This window comes from Pinus tabuliformis, chromosome 9 (assembly GCF_031772625.1).
Source record: "Pinus tabuliformis cultivar Carrire ecotype Pingquan chromosome 9, CPIR1, whole genome shotgun sequence".
In the NCBI taxonomy this organism is placed as follows: Eukaryota; Viridiplantae; Streptophyta; class Pinopsida; order Pinales; family Pinaceae; genus Pinus; species Pinus tabuliformis.
In genome coordinates, this window is record NC_142307.1 from 115096723 (window position 1) to 115116938 (window position 20216).

The window sequence follows — 20216 nt, forward strand, 5'->3', positions numbered from 1 at the left end:
AACCCTCTGATGTGTGGAAGACTGCCTTCAAATCCAAGGAGGGCCTCTTCGAATGGTTGGTTATGCCTTTCGGATTGACGAATACTCCTGCAACCTTCATGAGGCTAATGGATGACATCTTGCAGCCATTCACCAACTCCTTTGTAGTAGTATACTCGGATGACATTCTGATCTTCAGCCAGAGTTGGGAAGAGCACCTCCACCACATCTGACAGGTTCTCCAAACACTGCGGCAACACAAGCTATGTGACAATTTGGAGAAATGCACTTTTGGCATGACCCAGGTTCAGTATCTGGGGTACATCATTGATGAACAGGGGGTGCATGTCGATCCAACCAAGATCCAAGTCATTTGGGATTGGCCCTCTCCAACCACTCTAACAGAGCTCCACAGCTTTCTAGGTCTTGCCAACTTCTACCGCAGGTTTGTGTTGGGGTTTTCTCATATTTCTTGGCCCTTGAGTCGAGTCACTAAGGGAGGGGCGAAAGCAAAATTCTTTTGGTATGAATCTCAACATAAGGCATTCATGGAGTTGAAGGATCACCTCTGCACGGCACCAGTGCTCGTATTACCAGATTTAGAACAACCATTTGAGGTCGAGACAGATGCCTCTGACTATGCTATTGGGGCAGTCCTTACTCAACATGGACATCCAGTGGCATATCACAGTGAAACACTTTCAGACACAGTCCGGAAGTACCCCACTTATGATAAAGAGATGTATTCCATTGTACAGGCTTGCCGATAATGGAAGCATTACATTCTGGGGAAGGAAACGGTCATCCACACAGACCACCGACCCCTGCAGTTCATGCAGACCCAAGGGAAATTGCAGAATGATCGCCATCAGAAGTGGTCTACATACCTGCAACAGTTCCACTTGAATATCAAGTATAAGAAGGGTAGCACCAATAATGTTGCAGATTTCCTTAGTCGACCACCGATCATGGCGTTAACCACCGTGCTCAAATCTTGTGGGCACGAGACTTCTGATTAGCCACTTCTCTACAAAAGCGACCCAGAATTCGGCCACACATACCAGACACTCTTGGAGGGTCGGCATGTTCCAGATTTTCACCTTCAGGATGCCCTATTATGCCACCTCGGTCACCTTTGTGTTCCTTCAAGCGAGCGTGCCAAGATGATTTGGGAAGCCCACTACAGTCGGGCTGCCGGGCATTTCGGGGTCGAGAAAACAGTGGCAGTTCTGCAAAATTATTTCTATTGGCCGAATCTTCGATAGGATGTTGGAAAGTACATCAGATCATGTACTGCCTGTGCCATTGCCAAACCGACCATTAAGAAGCACGGCTCTATATCTCGTTGCCTACCCCAAGTCGACCTTGGGAATCCATCTCCATGGGTTACATGTCAGGCCTTCCTTCCACCAAGCATGGAAATGACTGTGTTTTTGTGGTCGTCGACAGGTTCTCGAAGATGGCCATTATGGTGGCCTGCAAGAAGAATATCACAGCAGAAGCCACTGCTAAACTCTTCTTTGAACGAGTGTGGGTGCACTTTGGGATCCCACAGTCTATCATCTCAGATCGGGACAGTCGGTTTCTCAGCACATTTTGGTCCAGTCTCTGGTCAATGCTGGACACCAAACTCACGAAGTCCACAACCTTCCATCCTCAAACTGATGGCCAAACAGAGGTTGTCAATAGGATGATTGTGCACATTCTGCGCATGTATAACTCAAAGCATCCACGCACATGAGACGAGAGCCTCTCTTATGTTCAGCATAGCTACAACCGAGCTCTTCACAGCTCCACTAGCCATAGCCTTTTTCAGGTGGGTTTGGGATTCCAACCATTATGCCCCATCGATGTGGCCATGCCACTTGCAGCTACTCACATAAATTCAGCTCATGTCCAGTCCGAAACAGATAAGGCCACCAACTTCATTGAGAGCATCCAACACATTCGCCAGTAGGTCCATGACATTCTTGAGAAATAAAATGCCAAGTACAAGTAGCGACATGATCAACATCCGGTGCCACACAAGTTTCAGGTGGGCGACAAAGTCTGGTTGCATTTGCAAAAGGAACGCCTTACTGGAGCCTATCGAAATTGATACCACTCCGATATGGTCCTTACACCATTACTAAGGCTATGGGAGACAATGCATTTGAGCTCAGCATTCCCCCATTCCTTGGCCTGCACCCAGTGTTCAATGTGGACCGCCTTCGGCCATACTTTCCACCATTGCTAGACACATCCGACATTGCAGAACAGCTCAAACCCACATAATTAAATCCAGATTGCATGGAACAAGCTGCAACTGATCGGATCATGGACACACAGATCAATAACACTCGCCAATAGAATATCTAACTGTATCGAGTTGTCAAAGTAGGCCAACTCCTTCAGCAGGGCAAGTGGCTCACCAGGGAACAAGTTCAGCAAAAGTTTCCTCATCTCATGGAGGAGCTCAACGCAATGGGGACCATTGCTTCCCAAGGGGGGAGGAATGATCCATGTGGATATTGGTGGCCACCTGCCAAGTCCACCTGGACCCCCACCATTGTTCTTCTCAGCATTTTTAGTTTCCTTGAATGTAGCACAACTTACTATTTTTAGTAGTTTTTCGGGTCCTGAACTTCCAGAGCCGTTTTGAGGCCCTAAACGATGTTTTTTGGGGAATCCGGGGGCAACATGGGTCCATTCGCCCATTCTAACAATGATAGTGCTCAGATAGATCTTTCTAATGAGCTATTGTATGCGTCAAACGAAGATCATATGCCAAAGTTACGACCCCGGGAAGTTGATGTACCAACTTACCCCAAACGGGGCCCCATAGTTTGGCGTTTCATCTTCTAGGGTTAGGTTTTGGAATGTTAAGGGTTTTTCCACTGTTTCTCAAGAATAAATAGGCCTTCGAGCCTCATTGTAAGACAGTTCAGAGGCATGTAGCCATCACATCTCTTCTCAGAGATAAGCTACCATCGCCCTAGCTGGTTTCTTTCCATTTCTGGTTGTAATTATATTTCAGTATTTTCCATTAACGAAATGAAGTATTATTTCCGCTGCATCTTTGTGTATATGGTTATCTCTGTAACTTGTTGCGTTCCTGTTTAAATCCGGATCAGTGTCCTTCACGTCATTGGAATCAGACGAACACTTCGATCTGATGTCAAGATAATTTCCTTTCTGCCACCTTGAATTTTGAGCTTTTCCCATGCTTTTGTGTCTAAAGATCCACCTAGATCAATCAAAGAGTATCATTCAAACCTGCATATGAGTTTATCTATCATATTGTTACACACATGGTTCCATTGGAAGTATTCATATACTTGAACAAGATTTCTTTTTCAAGTGGAGTAGGACATATAAAAAATAAAAAAATTAAAGAGAAAAGTAAGTCCTATTATGCAAACCAACTTGTTGGCACAATTGGACATGAGCTTTTCTTAAAAACTAGGCAACTGGAAAGAAACGTTCACAATAAGTTCTACAATTTCATGATGGTTTCAATATTTTATTATGGTTCTTCAAATCATTTTTGGTTCTATGCTTGAGTTGGTTGATGTGGGATTCCTTAAGGCCCACCTTCCAACATATCTTGTCCCATTGAGCTCAACACCTTATCTGGGATCAAGATCAAAGATTATTTGGAGTTCCTTGGAACTTGCATACATCAATGGCAAGCCTCCTCCTTAACAACAATGGGAATACATCAATGTCTCTTGATTGTCAGATATTGTAGGTGACTTGACTTCAACACATTCATTTGTCCTTATAAATATGTACTCAAGTATTTGACACTCATTTACATTATCAGTGAGTTGACTCGCATTGGTTAACGATTTTCATCAGTGATCAGTAATCCAATGACTTATTTCCATGCTCGACTTCGGCACATTCATTCGCATGGTAAGAATTGTACCATGAATTTTGGTTTTGATGAAGACTGTATGGAATCAACAACAAATTGCAACATTATATTTTATTGGTTTGTTGTAGCAGCATGTTCATCATTTTGTCATTCAAAAAAAACATGATGGCACCACTACAACTCATTTTCATTCCTTTCCTTTTCAAAGAAAATCAATAAAAGTAAGTCTATTTCAGTCAATAAGCATTATGTTTCAAAGTTTCTACTTCAACATGTAGTACACAATTCATATCAATAGTTCAAACTCGGATAAAGCAACTTTCTAAAAAAATTGACATTTTCTGCAACAACTATGGAAAGTTGTAGCTTCTGCAGCTATTGTTGTAATAACATTTTTTTTGTTGTAGCAACCTGTTCTAGAGGTAGTTTTGGCACAAATATTGCAAGATATTGGAGTAGAAATAAAAAAAAAAAAATGACCTACTGGTTTTTCTCATAATATGGTAAATTGAGTAATACGTGGGCTGAATTCCATAAAAGTGCAATTTTCAAGAATTTTCAATGAGTTTTTAAGGAAGATGTTCATTTTTTACCACTATGCACAAATTACGATAGAATTTGGTATTTTTTCACAACTTTTTGTCATCAAAAGTAGATTCTGAAGGCATGCGACAGTAAAAAAGGTAAAAATACATCATTTCCACTGGTCTTGAAATTGTTATGATAAATCCATTGAGGTAGGGTAAATAAATACACAAAATTTCAAGAAATTCCAGTGTGTATTTTTCATGAGATTGGCCGTTGTTATCTACATCCATTTATCAATTGTCTCGAGATACGTGCACCCATTGTATGATATTTTTTTTGGGAATATGCATAATATTAATAGTAACAACCTCAAAAAATTTCAAAAGTATGATTTACCGTTTGAGAGAAATTGAAAAAACAAGTCTACTACATGAAAAAGATGCATTCTCTGGAGCAAGGTCAAAGTGTTGGTCAACGCATCATGGTGTAGAGTACTCAAGCCAAACAAACACCAAATCAACCATCAGATCGTGTTCTCTTCTACAATTCCAAAATGTAAATTTGAGGTAAAATTAGCCTTAAACTTTTTAATTTGTTAAAAATTCTAGAAAAATTGATGAAATGTTATTGTAAACATGTAGTTCCAATTTATCTCCCGTTATGTTTTGCCATACCCTTTAACAACCAATCCTACAATCTATGGTTGATTCTTTATCAACAAAGTCTTGTAACCCATGCAATCATCTCCTTGTTTTCCATGATGGTAATGATGTTCTTCTATGCTTTCACCACCCTCTTGTTTAAACTTTCTCTTCTTGTTAATCCATGCTTCCTTGATGAACAATCTGACCTTTTGAACTTCATGTGAGAATAATCCATGCTTTCCTTAATGGTCCATAACCATGATGTTCTTGAGAAAAGGAATTATTTACAAATAGAAAAACTTGACTTCATGGTACATTTTTGTAGCACATGATCAAAAGTTACATGGAGCACTTAAATTATGTGTCATATTGTTCATCTTCAGATTTTTAATGGAAGCCAAGAAATGTCGAGTGCAAAGCCATGAGAAAAAGAAGGTTGCAACAAGGCTTTGTTCACACACTCTTGAAATCACTTGGAAGCATATTTTAGGCTTTGATAAGTTGTACAACCCTCACCAACAACTCTTATTTTGTGTTATGTGCAACTCATCTTGTCAGAGATTCACAATGGGAAGTCTGCTTGCATTAACAAAAAATCACTCATGTTTCACATGAAGATCATTCATTAGTTGGTGAGCTCTTGAAGAAACTATTTGACAACATTGTTGAAGTAGGATTGGCTGCTATGAAAAATGTTTCTATGCATGGATGATAAGAAGACAAGCATTATGGGCTGCAATTTATGATCATTTCCAGCCATGCTAATGGGATGAATTTCACAAGGATGGAAAGCACATTCTATGGATGTAGTAAGAGTCTTGATGTGTTCTTCACAATATGGAATTCTACCAAGGATTGAAAAAATTGTGCATAATGTTTGCTTGTTGGGGTCTGACCATGTTTTGGGGTTAATTAGCCAAACAAATCCCTATACTACTGGCCCTTTCAGCAACAGTCCGCAGAGCGTGGACTGAGGTCTCACCTGAAGTAGTATGGGTGGGGCTATTGGAACTAGTTTTCTGCACCCTTGAGATGTCTGAGGGTTTGATTTGGTCCACTGCTCATCCCTGCGCACAGGTTGCTTTGTGCACTTCCCTGGCCTATGCACCCTGCAATACTTGCCTTCGCATAGCCCTAACCAATGGCTGTGAGGCTTCCGCACTGCTAGAGAAATGCTCTCCGTTATTTCCCTAAGTCACACCTGAGATCTTAACTATCTTCCTTCACCAGTTAGTTACCTTCGCATAAATAGAAGCCTTGTGTTATATTTAGTTATATAGCATACACATATAAGTTCGCGTAGCAAATAAGCAATACAATAGAAATTTATACCCAATAATACATTAAACAGAAAACAATACACAGAAATATGATAAAACTTCTCTTTATTAATTCTTCCAATGGTTACAGACTCGACCTGCTGTTGAGCCTCGAACCTGCACCTTCCTATACACCCTCTCAGCCTTCTTTTTCCACTCATTTCATCCACCTAGTTGATTAAATCATTGTATTTTAGTTTAAAAAAGAGCTTTTGACATGGTTTTCTAACTACGTTGATGACTGTTGTTTGGTTTAGAATTTTGTTCAGACAGCTGCGGAAGCTTCTCAGTTTCTGCAGCCAACACATGTTTCCGCAACCGACGCAGGTTTCTGCAGCTAGCACAGGATTCCACAGCCGTTTTGTCAAACACCATGCTACAGGTGTCCTCTGAAGAAATGAGCCACATGGGTAAGTTACAGGAGTCAAGGACATGGAACGTGTCCCTCCAGATCATCCAACACGCCCGTAAAAGCCCGCGGTCAAACAAGGGGCAAAGGATAGTCAACGGAAGTGTTCAGCGGTGGCACGGCTCTGCGTAGCTCTGTTTTTGAGCACGTGAAGCTACGTGGCACAGTCCTTAGCCATGAAGACATCCTGTTAGCGTGAATCCAACAGCCATACCTCTCAGATTTAATAAACATGATGACAGTTACCTAGATCCGGGCTGAAGAGGATTTACGTGTCTCTGGCAGGGTGGTTGATAGCGTAGATTTAGTTAATCTGTTTAGATTTTTTTCCTTATAAATAACGCGTCCATGAACGCTGTAAAAGTTAATCTCTTGTAATGTAATTCGAAGCTATTGTATTTCCCCACTGCACTTTTACGTTGTTGTTTAATATATGAGAAGACTGGTTTAAACTTAAGCTTGTAGCTGTTCGTTGAATCGGCTGAAGTGGCAGAGGGCCCCTGCTCACTAAAGTCTTGTACAGTTGTCCTTTAACTCTTACATTATTTTTTTCTCCTGTTCATGTATATTAGCTGTACAGTTGTCATTTAAATGCTGCGTTTTATTTCATCATGTATATTAGCTGTACATAACAAAGCTTTTTTATTTCTGTTGATTTACATTTTCATTGCTGCTCTTTTATTGTTACAACTGATCAGTGTTTTCTGCAGGTTTTCTTAGGCAACCCGGGGCAATTTTTCACCTTTTCTTTTTATAACTATTGGCATACGAGATCATCTTGTCTTTGTCGCTGACTCTTGTTTTCTGAAGTTTGATTTCCAGTACTGTCATTTCCTTAAGTTGTACATTTATTTTCTGCTCTTAGATATCATGCTATTCATCTGTTAACGGTTTCTTTCTATAATCAAATAACTTTATTAGGAACCAGAATATCACTCATTATAGCTTGATTTAGTTTGCTTTAGATCTCACATTGCTTGACTTGTTCATGATTGTTTCTCACAGGGTAAATTAAGCTGAAAGGCAAAAGGTCAAGAGAGTTAAAGTAGTGTGATTAGTTTCTTTTATGCAGTTTAACTTCTTTTAGATTTCACATTGCTTAACATTTCATGATATCTTTTCACAAGATTGAGTTGAAGAGTTGAGATAGTGTGGATTAGTTGTTCTTACTTTTAATTGAATTTAGTGTAGATTTCACTTTCATTTTCATTCAGCAACAAAGATACTGGGCCGATGTCATTAGTTCATTGTTTGATGTCTTTATTTCTTTTTAAGAATTGATTTCATTGCATTTATTTTAAAGCTTTCTTTCTTTTAAGTTTTGGAAAACCACTTAGAGATCACCATAATCATCCATATTTCACTTGCTTTATCACCTTTTCATCATCTCACATTAGGGAAAGATAAATCCAAAAACAAACTTAAAAAAAACTAAAAATGACAAAAGACTAAGGAAATGGTTATCTAGTACATATAGTACACTTCACTTCGTCAGTTTACGAACCCCGGGTTGACATTTTAAAGTAGCAATTTAGACCTCACTAAATTTACCAAACACCTGCCCTGTGCACTTAGCTGCAGATCCTTCTCCTGCTCTATGACCCAATGACACACTTTACACTTCGACTCAATCTTTTAGACTCATCATGCTTCTATTCTTAGCTATGATATCTTCTACACTTAGAGAACTGCTCTATTTATACAATCCCATGGTCCGCGGACCATGGGTAGGTCTATCAAGTCAAATTACATTATAAAAACAAGGGAGGACAACCTTGTGACTCTATTATGACTTCACGCTCTGTGTCCACAATTCGCGGAGCTTTTACAAAGGATTTGGTCAAAACTTGGGCTTTAAGCCACAAAACATGCCTTGGGGGGATTTCATACCCAACAAGACCCCAACACAAACATCGTGACTCGATCTCGAGTCACTCTGTGGGTGCAGAGATCTTCGTGCGGAGTCCCTCCAACTCTACTCAAATTGCTGCAAGGTTGGCAGTGCACTGAGTGGTTGCTTTCTAGATCTCCTGTACGCTTTGTTCCGAGACTACGATGTTGAAACTGATTCCCTGCATTTGTGCCTGTGTCCCCTGCATTTGTTTATAGTCCCATTCCTTCATCCGGATCCTTGGAGTGCAAAGGTTGTGCTTCTGCTGGCTAGTCACATAGTCGGGCTACCCGTGTAGGGCTTCAATCGGTTGCTATTCACTTTGCCTGGGAAAGGATCTCCATTTAGCTTGACTAGTTGTACCGTGCCTCCATCTGTGACCTACTTAACAACGTATGGTCGTAGCCAATGCATTCTAAACTTTCTCAGTAATTTATCAAACTTACTGTCATAAAGCAACACTAAATCATTTACCTTGAAGGTGCACAACTTAATATGGTGATCGTGCTAGGCCTTCTCACGGTACTTTTGCACTTGCTGATGGAAGCCAGCTAGGAACCGTTCCTCCTCAAGTTCTTGCAATTGCGCGAGCCTCTCTTCCAAAGCTTCGCAGTCCGTCATACCTATGAGTGCTGCTATGTGCCGACTAGGTACAATATACTCCATTGGCATGACAGCTTTGATTCCATAAATCAACCAGAAAGGTGTTTGTCTTGTCAGTTTCTTGCATGTTGTCCTGTAAGCCCATAGTACTATAGGTACGCACAGGTCCCAGTCGCTCCACTACGCGTTGCATACATTGGTCAGCGCAATCTCCAATATTTTGTTGAATGCTTCTACTGTCCCATTAGCTTGTAGGTGCTACGGTGTTCTTTTTTTATTATAAACCTGAAACTATTCCGTTAGCACATTGATTGTTTCATTCAGGAAATGTGTACCACGATCACTCATCAAGATTTTTGGACATCCAAATCAAGTCAATACATGGTCAAACAAAAAATTCGCAGCTATGGTGGCTGTGCAGTCTTTGACCAACTACGAGTCTACCCAACGAGTTAGATACTCTGTCGGGGTGATAATGTATCTCACGCTCGTCTTTCCCTAAGATTTGATAAGTCCTACAAAGTCAATTGCCTAATTTTTTAAGGGTTGCAGCATCATTTGTTGATTCAAATGAATATCATCCCTCTACGATGGTTTACCTGTCCTTTGACATATATCACAGGCCTTACATTGTGCTTTTGAATCCTGATGAAGGGTTGGCCACCACAACCCTATGCAGAGAATCTTTTGCGTGGTTGCTCACCCTGCATAGTGTCCTCTTGCAGTGCCCTCATGTGCTTCCTCGAGGATCTGACTTCATTCGAATTTAGGTACATACCTTTGTAGTATCTCATCTTTTCCCATCTTATATAGGTGCCCCGCAATGATAGGAAAATTAGTCATGTGCACCACCAGTTCCTTCTTTTGCTGGATGGAACATTCCTTTGGTGCAGTCCTTGTTGTCAGAAATTGGAATATATCTTCAAAGTGTTCATCTTCTACATGCACAGGAAAGAACTATACGTCAGGTAATCCTTCCTCCAAATTATTAGGTTTCTCGCCCGTCTCAATTCCCAACAAGTGATTCGGTCCTACATTCAGGTGTCTAGGCTTCACAACCACCTCAAAATTATATTCTTGGAACAATAAGAGCCACCTGCATATGTTCCCCCCAACACAGGCTTATTGACCAAGTATTTTAGCACGGAATGGTCTGTATACATCTTGAAATGACCTCGTAGAAAATAGTGCTAGTATTTTTGAAGCGCATACACCATAGCCAAACCCTCACATTCAGTTGTGGAATAGTTCTTTTCTACTTTAGACAACCTGTGACTCACAAACGCGATGGGGTGATCCAAACCCTCTCCACCCTCCTGTGTGAGCACTGCTCCCAGCGCTATACATGACGCTTCAACATGGACATGAAACTCCACATCCCATTTTGGGAATACCAGGATTGGCACGAAGTCTAATTTCTCCTTTAGTACATCGAGGATCTTCATGCAATCTTCATTCCAACAGAACGTGACATCCTTTTTCAACAGTTTCTTCATTGGCGCGGTGATCTGGGAATAGCTTTTGATGAACTTCCTATAGTACCCTGTATGTCCCAAGGTAGCACATGGTTGTTTAACACTTCGCGGTGCTTCAAAATTTAGAATCACTACAGTCTTCGTGGTGTCTACCATCAGTCCCTATTTGCAGACCACATGCCTCAATAGGTTCCCAAAGGGAATGAGGAATGTACACTTATTGAGGTTCAGTGTGATTTGGTGTCATTGGCAAGTATCCAGCATCAATAGTAAGCTCACTACATGGTGCTTAATGAATCCAAATACAGTCCAATCATCCATATAGACCTCCAGGAATTTATGGATATATTCTTTGAATGTTGCAACAACTATGCGTGAAAAGATGGCCGCGTGTTCTTCAATCCAAACGGCATAACGATGTATTGAAAGTAGCTAACCTAGTCGGATTCTTCCATTGGCTCAATGATTCTAGCTGCAAGCATTTTATTTATCTCTAAGTGGACATTTTCCTTGTACTTTGGATTCAAGCGGTAAGGCCTCTGCTTAATGGGCTTCGCGTCGAGTTTTAAGGTGATCTTCATTATCCCTAAATCTACAACAATCTACTTTAAGTCTGTGATCTTGGTTGGGAATAAGTCCTAGTAATTGCAGAGTAACTCAGCGACCTTATCCATTGTCGTGTCATCCTAGTAGTTGTCGAGCATTCCATACTTAGCTTCACCCTCCGTACCAATGTTCTCCTGCTTTTTCTTTATTGGTGCGGTTATGTCAGGGTCTTCAATCAATGGCCCTTGAACCTCGTGATAGCATTTAGTTTCTGGAATGTTAACTTTCCACGGATCTTCATCATCTTCTTCAGTATTCACATTGTAACACTCTAGCATGTAGCTCCGTTGGGCTTCCCATTCATGCTAAAGCACTTCCATTGGCTCTTGGGTATTTTAAAGATAGCTGCTTTTACTACTTGTAATGCATCATCAACAATATCCCACCAACGATCCCCAAATGTGAAGGTTAACATGAATCCTTCGCGCAAGATATCCCATTCACTCATTCCATGGTGGAGCTCCATCTTTCTATAACATTTCATGGGTATAATATACAGGGTATGACAGAACAAGTGCACCCACTCAGGCTATGGCTCTTCCCCATATACTTTTGTCCATTTGGCGAGGAGCCTGCCCATATCATCTCATCTGTCGTACTTGTCTTTTAATTGCATTTGTGGCTTCCCAAACCGCATGCGCATCATCCTCCTGCACTCGCGCCAGTCCTTAAAACTTCTTTGGTGTGTACCCCACCACCTCATGGGCGTAGCACGCAGTGCCCATTTCAAAGCTTCAAAACATTATTATTCTGGCACTTCACTTTCAAATATGTTCAGGAAGTCATCCACCTCATTTAACCCTTCATATTTAGGCAGATCCCTTACCTTCGTTGATACGCAGTACAACGATCTCGTCATCATGTTACAGTTTAGTGTGGTTACCTCGTGTAACTGGTTCTGCCATTGTTCTATTTCCTTGTTCGAATCTGATGTGCAGGAGCTTTCGCGCTCCCATGAGATTCATCCATCCGTGGTTGGATTCACGAAGTCTTGCTCTCACACGGTTATCTTGTAGATGCGGTCTAAGTCATCGTCACTATCGTAGTCATGCACCAGCTCTGTGTAATGCGATCCTTCTGTAGGGTCCAAAGGTACAACTATGCATAGAGACTTATTCTCAAAAATCATCTTGTGCTTCTTCAGATGGATCAACCCATTCATGTCAGCGGCCCAATATATTCCTAATAACGCAAGGTAGGGATTTCTGTCATCAACAATCTCTATCACTTTGAAATTTTCTAGCGCGCTTGCTCCTTCGATATCTATTGTGATTCCTTGTAGTCTCCCCATAGGTAGGATATTTTGATGGTTTTCCATTCACAGTTGGATAGGATATCATTGCAGCATAGGCCTTCCCACGCGCTACCATGTCTGCTTTGGCAGGACATTCGCGTCCGATCCTAGATCTAGAATCACTTGGTCCATCTCATATTCCCCAATCTGCACGGTCAATCTCATCTCCCTTCCCGTTCGCATCGTGTGCTTTCCGAGCTTCCGGACTACGCGTGGTTCTCCTTGCGTGATCCCAGTGCATCTATTTATGAGTTCCTATAGCCCCTTTACAACTTTGCTATCATGCAGCAGCTTCATGCATTTTTCCAAGAACATTGTGAGCAATGATGGGTCCATTTTTGGCACTAGTTTGTCTTTACTTCCTAAAGTGGAGGCATCAGCGAAGCTCTTCTTGTCTTCCATGAAGGTTTCCTTAGCGTGCTCCAAATCAAAATCTGGTTCCTTTGTTGGAGCCTTGCGAACCCAAGTACTTTCTCCAGACTTCTTGGCTTTATCATCCCCTATCGTAATTCAACTTTGGAGGAATAATATTCACATTAGGGTCTTCCTTGTGCGGCTCAGGCCTCATCATTTGCAGGTTCTGGGTTAAGGGAGGTTGGATTTCTCCTTTATCACGCAACCTTGCTATCAAGGTGGGACAATCCTCTATCTCTTGATCAAACAATGTACAATATAAGCATGACGACTGCATTGGATTTGTACAATCGTAGGCATAATGCCCTAGCCCTCTGCAATTGTAACATATCAGCTGTCTGTGACCTCTTCCTGGTCCTCCTCCACCTCGGCCTCGTCCACACCCTTGAAATCTGGTTTGCGCCATCCCTACGTTTTGGTCAAGGGGTCATGTTTCAACCTGAACTTTGTAGGTAGGAGTCTGATCCATCATCAACTCATAACTTCTACAGGTGCATTCATCATGTCCCATTGATCTACAGAAATTACAAAACAACTCCTGTCAATTTTGCATGCACTTTTGTAATAAATGGTAGTTATATGTAGCATTCTTTCCTCTTATCTCACAAATCACGCACCATAGTGTAGACACCATGCTTGGTCCTACTTGTGCCTCTGGTCTCAATGGCATTGGTCTCCTCCCGCGAGGTAATTCGCGAACACTGGGCAGTGGTCCTTGTCATGTCCCTAACCCTTGCACTTTACGCACCATACCTCATCGCGCACTTTTGGGTGAGCTGTCCTATCTTGTTTCAAACTCTGCATCTCAAGACACAAGTTTTTCAACTACACGTGAATCTGTTGGACTCCCAGGTTGGGATCCTATATTGGGATCTTGTGCAATCTCATTGCGACCTCCAAGGCCTCGACCTAAGTTTTTAGCCTTTGTTGTCACAACGCATTCCTTAGATGCAACATTAATGATGCTGCAAGCCATTTGCGGTGTTGTCCATCTGTCAACGTCATGTTAGCTTTGCGAATTGTGCACTTCAATATCTGATCCAACTCCCAAGGTGTCTCTCCTGGTAGCATTGTGAATTCCTTGAACCCAATGATCAACTGTGCCTTTGACTTTGGTCTGCTAAATTCTTTGTTTAGCACAATTTGAATATCTACGATCCCCACATTCGAACTGTCATTGGAATGCTTAATGTACCAGGTCAGCGCGCGATCCTGCAGGGCGCTAACCAATGTCGCTTTATTTATATTGTCTTTCGTGACTCCCTGTGCTTCCCATACAACTTTTATCACGAACAAAAATTAGTTCAGATCTTCATTCCCTACTCCCTTGAACACTAGCAACTTTATCACGCTCGCCATATTGATTTGCCTTGGTGGCGGAGGTGGTATGGGCGAAGATGGGGGTGAAGACGGTGAAACTAGCAGTGGTGTGGGTGGGGGTGGTATGCACAGAATCATTTTCCTTATCAAATTTATCGCATTTCTTAGTGAGACCTTCGCAAGATCTTCCTCACCCCATCAAAGAGGTGAAATCAAGGGGCTAGTTTCTAGTTTTGTACTACCTTCGTTTCTATAGATTCTCCCACTTTGCGTAGCCCCAAACATCAATTTATTCGCATAACTTGTTTTTCACAAAGTAGCATTTTAACCCAAGTGTTCAAAGATTTAACATAATTACCTCGCAACCCTTTGAAGAAGCGTCATTCTGCCTCGCTATAACTGATTGAAGTATCTACCGCGAACTCGGTGATGAATCCTCCTATAATTTGATTGAGCCAGTGATCAACAGCATGTGTGATCTTATCCTTTGATGCTTCCAATCTGCACACCAATTTTGGAGTCCACACAATAGGTCTGTCGAGCTTACACCTTCCTTGGCTATCTGGTAGCTTCGTGATCCACTCGTATAGCGAAGAAAATTTCGTGGATCTCTATATATAAGTAACAATCTAACAACTCTTCCTTTAATAGTCATAAATTCTTGTTTTCCTGCACCGCGAACTCGTGAATCTTTCTATCCAACCAATCTTAAATTCCTTCCTTTGTCAGATTCTTGTGATACGACATGAGACATCTCTGTGTAGATATCGGTCCCGACAATGGAACCATTTTTTGGCTTGTTGGGGCCTAACCCAGGTTCAGAGTTAATTAGCCAAACAAATCCCTATACTACTAGCCCTTTCAGCAATATTCTGTGGAGCACGGATTGAGGTCTCACACAAAGTAGTATGGGGGGGGTGCTGGAACCAAGTTTCTGCACCCTTGATATGTCTGAGGGTTTGATTCGGTCCACTACTCATCCTTGTGCGCAGGTTGCTTCGCGCACTTCCCTGGCCTTCGTGCCCTGATATACTTGCCTTCGCGCAGCCCTAAGCAGGGGTTGTGGGGCTTTCGCGCTACTGAAGCAGTGCTCTGCGCTATTCCCCTAAGTCACACCTGAGATCTTACCTATCTTTCTTCACTAGTTAGTTACCTTCGCATAAATAGAAGCCTTGTGTTATATTTAGTTATACAACATACACATATACGTTCGCGTAGCAAATAAACAGTGCACTTGCAATTTATACCCAATAATACATTAAACAGGAAACGATACATAGAAATATGATAAAACTTCTCTTTATTAATTCTTCCAATGGTTATAGACTCAACCTTCCCTCTGTACTCAGCTGCAGGGATTCGCGCACTTAGCTGCATACTACTAGGCCTCTGTGGACTCAGCTGCAGTGCCTTCCCCTACTCTACGACCCAACGACACACTCACTTTGACTCAATTTTTTAGATTGGTCATGCTTCTATTCTTAGCTATGCTATCTTCTACACTTAGAGCCTCGCTCTATTTATACAATCCCATGGTCCTTGGACCATGGGTAGGTCTATCAAGCCGACATTACATTACAAAAATGAGGCTATTATGACTTCGCGCTCTGCGCCCACAATTCGTGGAGCTTTTACAAAGGATTTGGTCAAAGGTTGGGCTTTAAACTCGAAAACATGCTTTTGGGGGGATTCGATGCCCAACACATAATTAAGTAGTGATAAGAACCTCATAAATAGTTTCCAAGTTATTCAAAGAGCTATATTTAAAAAAAAAAACATGAATTTGCAAAGGCTTTGACAACAATGAAGAAGTACTTGGGTGTGCTACTTTGTGGGTACCCTTGCCCTTCACAAAAGTTGTATATGATAATGTGCAAGGGGTTAATAAGTAATGCAAGGATGTAGGTTTTATTAGATAAGAACAAATCAACATGCATCACTTCTACCTTTATAACATCCATGAGAAACTTCGTATGTGAAGACTTCAAGCTGTTTGAATTTCAAAGGAGGATGGGTAACTATTCTTCCTTACTTTAATGACCTAACAAGAAATTGTAGAAACAAAGATTTATGCTACCAGATTAGTAATCTTGAAAAACAGAGAGAGAAAAGTGCACCTTATTGAGATAGAGGGTCAATATTGCTCTCTTGGAGCTTTAGTCAAGGATTTAATTGAAATGATATAATAAAGAAATACAAGGAACCGGTTGGATTATGAAATTTTGCAATGCTTTTTTTGCATGAGGAGATGCAAAATCTCCAATGTGGAGGAATGTTGGGCCTCCAATTTGTCCTAATTTTGTTGATGAAACCATCCATTTTCACATCATTCCATTCACCCATTGTCATCATTAACCATATTTCTTCATCAGCGCACCAAATTCCCTCATACATATTTACATGGTTTATTATTACTATTATTATTATTATTATTATTATTATTATTATTATTATTATTATTATTATTATTTCCATTATTTCCATTATTTTTAATGAATTTAGAAGAATTTGTATGTTTTTGCTAATGACATTTTAGCAAGTTCAAGTTTTTGTATTTTTGTCAAGTTTTGTCATTATCTCCATGGTTGAGGTAGTAGCACCAATCTATAAGGAAATCTGACACAGAAATTATTTCTAAAGGTTCCAATGTGGATTTATATTGGTCAAATTCCACCCAGCTTGCACGTGTAGACCTCTAGCATCAAATCAAGGGAAAAATGTAGCAGTTTTAACCAGTCAACTTAGAACTTGTTTTTTAAGAAAATGAAAGAGAACTCCGGAAAGAAAAAACATGGGTTTTGTTTCGCATGGGCCCAATTAGGTCCTAAACAAGCATTTTTCTCAAATTGGTTACCATTTGATATATTTTCGAATTTCTTTGGAGCCTTATTGTTTAGATTGCGTGGATAAATGGTTTTCAATTTGTCATTTAATGCATAGTCAACAAAGAGGCCAAAAGGAGTTGTTGTTTAGAAAATTCGTGGCAAGAATATAATTATGAACATATGGTCTCATGTTTTATCCTAAAATCCTTCAAAACATATTTGATTTTATTATCAAATTGATTTGTTGAGATCTCATGGCCAAAATTCATGTAATGAAATTCTGAGTTTCTAGTTGCTTCAAAGATCTATAAAACACTATAATCTATTTAATCAAGGAGATTGTTATTGTTTGAAAAAAATTGTTTTTGCAAATACAAACTTAGTATGTGTTTCATTCCTTTGTTGTGTGTGGTATCAATGCGTGTATAGTCTTATAGAGGAGTCATGCTATTGCCTAGATCTTGCAGGAGGCCCCCCTCGAGTTGTAAGATTTTCATTATTTTAATTAGCATCTTTAATTCAACATTTTATATAGTATTTTACTAACTTGTTACGCCGTAAGGCGTTTCCATTTGAAATGGACTCTCCTGTGATCTGCGCTGTCTTGGTTATTCACCATTAGATTTAGTGTTAGACGATTAAAAATTTTACTGCCATTGATCCCATAACCGACTCTTGCGGCTCAATAACTGACTTCTGGCTTATTAATTTTTCAATTCACGCAGAGGTCTCTCCACAATATGTTGAAGGCCTATGCGAAGTTCGCGCAGAGGTCTCTCCACAATGTGTTGAAGGCGTATGCGATGTATGACAGTGAGGTGGGGTATACGAAGGGAATGTCTCAATTAGAATTAATGGCAGATCATCAGATGTGCGCTTGAGGTGGGGTATACGAAGGGAATGTCTCAGTTAGAATTAATGGCAGATCATCAGATGTGCGCTTCATGTTCCTGCGCCTCCAGCTCCACTGCAGCATCTTCCAACATCAATTACAGTTATGACGTATTTCTTATCATCGCGGCCCAGAGGTTAAGAAAACATTGGCCAGCCATCTCTACCGTCGGCTTCTTTCCTATGGATTCAGAGTCTTTATGGACCAATCAGAAATGCAGGCGGGAGACAACTTAAGTTGTCAAATAAAAGGAGCTATTGCAACCGCCTATGTTCATATAGCCATTTTATCTCCAAGGTACACCGAATCAAAATGGTGTTTGGAAGAGCTCGTGCTGATGTTGAAATCGGGGACTAGCATTATTCCGGTGTTTTACCATGTAAAGCCATCTGATCTACGGGTCAGAATGGGCAAGGGCGAAGATGGAATGTATGGACGAGCCCTTCGCGATCTGGAAAAGAAGAAGAGATACGATCCGAGCACTGTTGAAAAATGGGGAGATGCTCTTTGTCGTGTTGCAGACATAAGTGGCTTGGAGCTGGAAGCTTGTAATGGGTGAGAATTCTCACTCCTTTGTCAAATTTTATTTTAGTTTATGTTTTATAGAAAGATTAGTCTACCCTATTTTTCCTTGAAATTTATCTCGATTTTTGGGATATTTCAGAATTTCATAGAAGTATTACTGTTAGCCAAATTCCAAAATATTCTTAACTTCTCACAATTTTAGGGAGGACACCCTTTTTGGCAGTGAACGATGCCGTGGTCATGTATGAGCAAATACAAAAGGCAAACCCAAAGCTGAGTTACCCCTTCTTGCCCTCCATATCGGATTCCGGGAAGGAACTCGTTCTTGGAATGCAGCAGAAGAACCGCAGACGCCGATTTTCTTGCGATCAAATCTCGAGTGAGTTCTTATTTTCTTTGAGCTTTCTTGATATCCAAACTTTGTTTAGATTGGGCGAGGTACTAAATTACTCTTTAAACGTGATGATTGGAATGATGTAAATCATCCCTGGATCTTGGATAATGTAAAATTGGACGTGGGTTTCGGCTCCACCATTAACACAGAGATTGTGTCTACCGGCAGGAAAGAGGCTGCCCACCAATGAATAAATCGTTGGCATGGTGAATACAGATGATGAAGAACGACCAGGTTATAGTCTGTAAGAATGTAATTGAATCTTGCTTATATCACTGCATATTGAGGTTTAACTATGAGTCAATTGTTAGCCCATGATCTGCTTTGCTATACAATGTGCAAAGTGCACGCCATTGAAAGGATTTATATTATGTACATTTGAGTAAATCATTGAATTATCTTTAAACATTTTATGTTTAGGAATTATTTTGAATTTAATCAAATAGAACATGTGGATTTATATTATGTACATTTGAGTAAATCTTTGAATTATCTTTAAGCATTTTATGTTTAGGAATTATTTTGAATTTAATCAAATAGAACATCGAATGCTAACGGGTGATGATTTAATCCGATATAATGTTTGAGAAATAGCTATTATTCTTCCGGTCTTCTATAAAGTGAAGCCCTCGGAGGTCAGGGGGACGGGCAAAGATAAAGATGAACCGTACGCTAAAGCAGTGCCACGATGATTGCCCAGGTTCAATATCAAACGGGCATGTCATTTTGAGGTTTAGATCGTTCTAAAATTGCACATGTCCTCAGCCATAGAAAGAAACTTGTCCCAGCATGCTAACCTTCTTATTACATGCAATATAAGAATTGCTCATCATCAGTTGTTAGGGATAGAAGCATGAGCATGATAATGAACCGTCGGTTGTAGGTGCACATTTCATAGTATGGATTTAACGCTTCAATCCCTTTATCACTTCTATCTGAAATTCAATTCATCGTATCTACTTAAAGTATTCACTTCTATCTGAAGTATGAGCATAATAAAAACATATCTCAATAGCTATATTATGTGAAGCAAAATGGAAAGACGATTCTCTATAACTACATAAAAATGGAAAAATCCACAGCTTGAAGGACTGAATATAAAAACATTAGTTTATAAATATTGGTTTAGTGGATTGACATTAAATAAAAAAACATTAGTTTATAAATATTAGTTTAGTGGATTGACGTTGTAAAATTTACACGTAGTGCTAATGATTTGACTTCCTTCTCATTTAAAAC

The 20216-nt window shown here is 40.4% G+C and overlaps 1 protein-coding gene across 1 annotated transcript; it reads left to right on the plus strand.

Annotated features, from left to right (window-relative positions):
- The first annotated feature begins 18272 nt into the window (after positions 1 to 18272).
- Positions 18273 to 18617, plus strand: LOC149147355 (putative 2' cyclic ADP-D-ribose synthase BdTIR). The gene has a single exon (XM_089441807.1). It carries the CDS (start codon positions 18273 to 18275, stop codon positions 18615 to 18617), a length of 345 nt encoding a protein of 114 aa, XP_089297933.1.
- The last annotated feature ends 1599 nt before the right edge of the window (positions 18618 to 20216 follow it).